The sequence below is a fragment of the Odontomachus brunneus genome, unplaced genomic scaffold, assembly GCF_010583005.1.
Source record: "Odontomachus brunneus isolate Ranch 3 - 2012 unplaced genomic scaffold, Obru_v1 Obru_scaffold_021, whole genome shotgun sequence".
NCBI classification, from domain to species: Eukaryota; Metazoa; Arthropoda; class Insecta; order Hymenoptera; family Formicidae; genus Odontomachus; species Odontomachus brunneus.
This window is the reverse complement of record NW_022639471.1, coordinates 1,449,473-1,455,795: the sequence shown is the minus strand read 5'-3', so window position 1 is coordinate 1,455,795 and position 6,323 is coordinate 1,449,473. Positions and strand designations below refer to the sequence as shown.

The 6,323-nt window shown below is 51.7% G+C and overlaps 1 protein-coding gene and 1 long non-coding RNA gene across 3 annotated transcripts in view; one reads left to right on the top strand and one right to left on the bottom strand.

Annotated features, from left to right (window-relative positions):
* LOC116842148 overlaps nt 1–6,323 on the top strand; it is a 97,798-nt gene that overhangs the window by 13,434 nt on the left and 78,041 nt on the right. The window lies entirely within an intron of this gene.
* Nucleotides 1,414–6,323, bottom strand: part of LOC116842146 (mucin-5AC) — a 23,935-nt gene continuing 19,025 nt past the window's right edge. For both annotated transcript variants that reach the window (XM_032810915.1, XM_032810914.1), the window contains exon 2: nt 1,414–4,763. In XM_032810915.1, coding sequence (XP_032666806.1) covers nt 3,448–4,763 — 1,316 coding nt within the window. In that variant the 3' untranslated portion in view covers nt 1,414–3,447. The remainder of the gene's footprint in view (nt 4,764–6,323) is intronic.

The window sequence follows — 6,323 nt, the reverse complement described above, 5'->3', positions numbered from 1 at the left end:
TATATATATATATATATATATATATATATATGTGTTTTTTTACGTTCTCTCTGCCGTTTTAACGAGCACGCGATGTTGCAATCGTTTCGATGTCAGCCGGAAAATTTGCGCGGCCGGGAATGTTAAAGCGGTCCTGTCTCTTCCTCGACAATTTTGCTCGCAACATATGCCGCAGATTGAAAAACGAGACAAGCTCGTGATACCCGAGATCGAGATCGATAAAGAAACACGAGAATCTTCGCGAGCGAGCGCAATTTTAGAGAGATGCCGCGCATAACTGTCGTAAATAAAGGAATGCGGGACGCGATCGCGGTTTCGCGACGACTGCACTCGTCGACGAGCGAACAGCCGATCGAGAGAGCGGTGGTGCTCGTTCTCACCGCGCGTACAGTGTGTATCGTTGCAGGTAACGCGATTGGATTTGTCGGTCGATATCGTTATCTGCCGGCCTGCCAGATGTGGTGCGGGCTCGCGGGCCGGGGAACGGGTGGAGGAACGCCGCCCTGGTGTCGCGTCGACGGTGCGTTCGGTGTCGTTACACCTGAATAGATCCCGCGCGCGTGTGCACTGTATGTTTTTACAAGCCGCTGTTAGATCCACTTTTAGCTCGTCGTTGCGATAACACAACCACGATCCCACGTCAGGCGCTTAGGCAAACTCGCAAAATCTGGCTGCGACTGGTTTACGTACTTCAGCAACCTTCTCTTCCTGCAGCTTACACCGTGGATTTCCGAGTCGAAATTTCGGCTCTACTTTCGGCTCAACTTTGTAACATGTGTGTAACTTTGTAACATGTATTCTGAAGAATCTCTCTCTCTTTCTCTCTCTCTCAGTATACGTTTCATTAATATTCCATAGAAATTGAAACTCTACTCAGCGCTTCCGCAAATGACAGAAAACGTACAAAATGCCATTTGTAAGTTCTGAAGAGAACCTCTCGGTAAAGTTAGTGAAATAGAGGCAAACGAAGTTGATGCAGGCTTCAGAATATCAAAGTGGGCATTAAATGGAATATTGGGCTCGACAGCAGAATCACACATACAATGTTAACGATTTTGCTCTGCACACGATCATTGCATTGGTTTCTTTAGCGAGAAAATCACTGTTCCACAGCTTGGGGTCAAAAGTAAATGTACATAATTGTGTCCATTGGGTTTTAAAGTGGTTAATAAGTGGAATATAATCAAAAAAATATTGATATATATAGGTTTAAGTTAAATAAATAATAGATATAGATTTCAGAGAGAGTACCAGAATAGGATCACAAGTTTTTAGTAGTTAAGTAGAATATTTTGCAGCCGAAAGCAGGATCAAAATTTCGGCTCGGATCTCGTGCATGTGTGTATTTCCCGTGAGAAAAACGAAGGAGGAAAGGAGAGGAAGGAAAAGTCGATGCGAAAAGAAAAGACGCAATTTGTTTTGCAGAACGTCCGTTTGAACTTTACTTGTAGTCGCCTTATAACATAGAAAGGTACATATCTCGGTTATCTCACGAACGTAGTCGAGATGCATCGCCGCGTAAGGCCGTAGAAATGTGCTCGCGCCACATAACACGTGTCCGATTACTATAACGTAATTACTTACTCTTACGTCGTAACGTCGTTGTTATTATTATTATCATCATTATCATTATCATCTATGTACACGGTTCGACGCAGTCGAAGACGAGAGACTGCGCGACCGAAAAAACAGTGTGAACACACGCTAACTCCTCTACCCGATCAGCTTTTTTAGGCAGACCTTGTTTAGGATTTTTAGGTAACGCCTTCCTGTCGCGTGCTCGTTCGCAGTGCATTCGGTAGATCCTTCGTTAACGATACAACGCGCTTCATTAGTCAGAATCTAGATGTATTTCAGAGATAAAACTGCCGTCCTCCTTAACAAGGGCTGTCTCGACGATGTCTTCTCTTCGATCGCCAATTTAATGGCGTAGAAGCCGGTCGCTCCTCCTGTGTCGCACGACGACATTCTTTTCTCCTTTTCATCCGACTTGCTCTCTCGTGGGAAGACGATACCGTTTGTAGCTTCGATTGCGGCGGATCGCTTAGTCGTTATGCTACGTGTAATGTACATGTAACGCCAACTCCCCGTCCCTCGTCGCGCAAGTAAGCCGCAAGCAGCGCTATTATTGTCTTCGTCTCTTTTATCGTCCTTTTTCGCTCGGACGCGCTCCGCGCGCCGTTCTAGATCGGCGGTTTCGTAAACGCGCGAACGCGACCGGCGCAACAGATTGCAGACGACCGATCCCTTTCGAGCGGCGAGATAAGTATGCACCTCGTGAATCGCGCAGTTTGGAAATCACCGCTGCGGGCGACGCGAATTCGCCTTCGCGCTCGCGTGTCTCGCGCTTTTAACCCTTTCGAGAGGCCGCCGGCTCTCTCGTGGAGCACTCAAGGCTCCTGCGGGATACCAGATACCTTCCTCATCGCGGCTTTCGATTCGAAATTTCGAGAAGCGAAACCTGAGATTATTTGGAAGAATAATTCGCCACGATGCGTATCGGCGCGACTCTCGTGGAGTCTCTCGCAATTTTGAAGCGTAAAGTTCTCTCCCACGGCGACGGAGATCCGCGTCTCGCGGGACTCATCGGTAAATTTAGGTGAGGGCGAACGGAGACGTCCCGAAAGGGTTAAGCCGGGCCTCAGACTAGCTACTACCGTGTATTCTTCGAGTCCCGCATAAACATTCGCGCGTCGCCGTAATTCCCGCGATGCAGCGGAACGAACGAGCGGCGCTTACCGCACTAAGCGCCGTCTCTCTAAGTATGAGGATCTTTCTAAAGATTTATTGTCTGGTTGCGCAGCTGCTATATCGGAAAATGTAGGTGGCCTCGTCGGGCGCCGCCAGAAATTCCCTCCTCTCACTCCCTTTTGAGAATCCGTTAAGATCTAAGATTCGCTCATTACGATTCCGAAAAACGCACTTTACAATTGTATGTACAGCATTAACGCGTGACGCGCGTGCAATAATCCCGTAACGTTTTACGCATGTGAACAATGAAATTTCTCCCTCTCGTCTCTGCGTGTCTTCTCCCGCAGATCTTTCCGCCGTGCCCGTGAACATCTCTGAAATCGTGAAACGATCGCGAACTCCTCGGTTCGCACTTCCGTTTGGTTTCGTACGAGAACTAATCGAGACAATCGCGCGTCGACGGTGTCGCCGACGTTGTCGGTTTCACTTAGGCTAACAGCTTAATTAATTTTAGATCGCCACCTTTCTCTTTCTCCCCTTCTCGCTCCCTGTCCCCTTGGATCGAATGACATCGAGAATAGAAGACGAATAAGCGTTTGGCAATATGAAGTAGAAAATTCGCCCTACTTCCAGGGAATTATCCCTATACGCTCGCTTGTAAGCCAAGTTCCGAGTGGTTCATTCTTCGTTTCGCGACCTCGCTCTTCTCGGATTGCCCCGTAAACGTTGTCCAAGTGATGTTCACATCGGGTCGGTTCAGTCGTCCTTTCGCTTCCTGAGCTTCCCCTCCGTCTGGATGGTCCTGGAGACCTGATCCACGCAGGTGGCGAGGGAGGCGCCGCTCGTCGCGTCTCCGTCCAGCATTTTGCGGATCTTGGTGAGCGTGACGATGTAGCTACATGCGATCCTCAGCACCGACAGCTTCGACAGCTTCTGGTTGTGCGAGTACGCGGGTATGGCGCGTCTCAGGGTGTCGAAAGCCGCGCTGATGGTGTGCACCCGCGTGCGTTCCCGGGCGTTCGCCTCTATTCGTCTCTCCCTCGTCATGTTCTTGTAGTTCCTCTGTTGACCGCCGCCGCCGCCGCCGCCGCTGCCGCCGTTGTTCTGATGCTGATGCCTCGAGGAGGAGGCGTGCGACAGCGACGACGAAGAGGAAGCGCTGCTGACCACAACGGTGGGCGCTGCATGGTGACGTTGATGAGGTCCTCCTCCTTGCGGAGGACTCAAGTGGTCTCGGTGATTGCGGTGGGACTCGGACGACGACGACGTCGTCGTCGCTGCCGCCGGCGTCGATGACGCGGACGATGCCAGGAGATGCTCCATCATGTACGACGGCGTCTTCTCGTAGCTGCCGCTCACCGCGGGGTGCGACGGCACTCGGAGCGCTTCGTCTCGCATGACCAAGGATAATGGCTCTTCCTGCAACCTAGGATGCTTCAAGGACATCGGCGGCGCAGACGGCGCCGCCGGTGACTGCGGCGGTGACTCGGGCCTGTGACGGGACTCCCGTCGAGATAACACGACTGATCGGTTATGACCGGTATCTTGTTCTATTCTCTGCAAAGTTTCTTGCAGCCTCCGCAGCGTCTCATCCATGTTCCGACCTTCCTCATGATTTCTCCTCTCCGCTTCCGCGAGTGATTGACCGTTGATTTGCTCAGGCGCAGTCTTCGCCGACGGAATTGTCGACGTTGTTGTCGACGTCGTCGTTGTTGTCGCGCTGGACACTGTCGATGGCATCGTCGACGTCGTCGTGGATGTTTTGGGCGTTTCGTTGCTCGTGCGGGGAATAATCCAAGGTCTGAAGGGGCTCGGTGTGCTCATTGATCTGCTCTCCTCGTCCACGACTGTTTCCTCGATCTGATGGAATCGCCGCTTCTTCAACGGCGCCGTGCTGGGCTCCTGGATCTTGCGCGGTTCTGCTAATTTCCGTTTGTTCCGCAGAGAAATCGGCGTCACCTGCACCTCCACGCTGTCCTCCGACGCGCTGGGCGAATGCAGGTCCGACCTGCTGTCCTCTTCGCCACCGCTGCAGGACGCGCTGTCTCTCTCGGAATCTGCCATGACACCGGCTATAAAAAGAAAAAAACAAAAGAACAATGCGGATGAGTTTTGTGTCAGCTGTGCGTGCGATAACTAGCTAAATTAACTCGCTAATTTTCGCTATCTTTGGAGTGGCAACCGGAATCACTATGTGACTCATTCTCGATCGTTCTTTCTCCTTTTAGAATGCTCGAAAAAAATTCCTTGCTTCTCCTAGTTGAAGATCACGTAACTTTTTTTTAACGAAAAACAAATTTTTAAGAATTCTATTTTTAATGATTTTTATAAGATTATTTCCTGTAGAGGAGAATTTCTCGGAATAGTCCGACTACAAGTGATCCTGGTTGCTAACTCGCAGAGTTAGTAAAGGAAGAGAAGGATATGGGGGATATTAATTATCGTTAGTTAAGTCACACTTGAGGCTCTTAAATCACAGAGGTAGAAATCATTCGTGTCTCCTCGCGCGAATAAATAACGTGCGCGGCGCGCCTACGTCGCGCACGCACGAGATTGCTGCGTTCGCCGCGCGGACGCAACGTGACGAACGGCGAACGCGGTGCGGCACACGTGTTTTCCTCGCGATTCCGTGGGCGGAACCGCCGCGCGCGCTTCGCCTCGGACACGGGAGGTTTTCTGCTTTGATGCGTCATCCAGCTGGTACCATCTGGCGCGCACGGGTTCCGACCAAGAGAAAGAGAGAGAGAGAGAGGATTATAATATTCCCGCGTCTCTTTCTCGTGTCTCGCTCGCTCGCGTTCACTCCTGGTCGCGCCTGTCTTTCTCGCTCTTTTCCTCCCTGCCTCTTCCCACCCGAGTAGAGTCGGATTCCACGAGGCGGCGACTAATTTCGCTGATTTTAGTATCGCTGCCGAAGACGCTTGTCATCGCACGCGCAGCTTACGCCAACTCTCGCGACACCCACCCGGCGCCCGTCGTCTCGCCGGTGCTCTGCTCGACCCACGGGCGTGCTCGCGTAGAAAAATCCGAAGATACGCGCGCGTGTCGAGAAACGCGAGACCATCTGCGCGACGCGCGAATTATCAAACGAGCTGACGTAACGCTCCGTTTGTGCAACAATTGCATGCGCAAACATGCATTGCGTACTTCTAACCGGCATCAGCTCGGCACATTGGACTCAGGCGGAGCGCTAAAGAGAGAGAAATTGATGTTTCGCGACCTCCTCCTTACACTTACATCACACGCGACCGCGAGTTTAAGTAGTCCGCGCGAAGAGACTCTGCCGCGATTTTAATTAAACTTTAATGGAGGCGGCTGTTGACGCGATTATGCAGATCGTAGTCGCGCATTCTCGCGCGGTCGGCGAGCGCGAAAGCGATCGATGGACGTGTGACTTTTCCATGACGATCGATCAGCCGTGCAATAATTTATTCAAGCCCACGGATCGACGTGTGCGCGACCTACGCGCTGCAGATGCAGATGCAACGCGTCGGATTTCTCGATCGGCGGATCGCCGGCGCCACGACCGCCGCCGCCGCCGCCGCCGCTGCCGGCTCTGCCATCTCGCCCTCTTATCCTCTGCTGCTGCTCTCTCTCTCTCTCTCTCTCTCTCTCTCTCTCTCTCTCTCTCT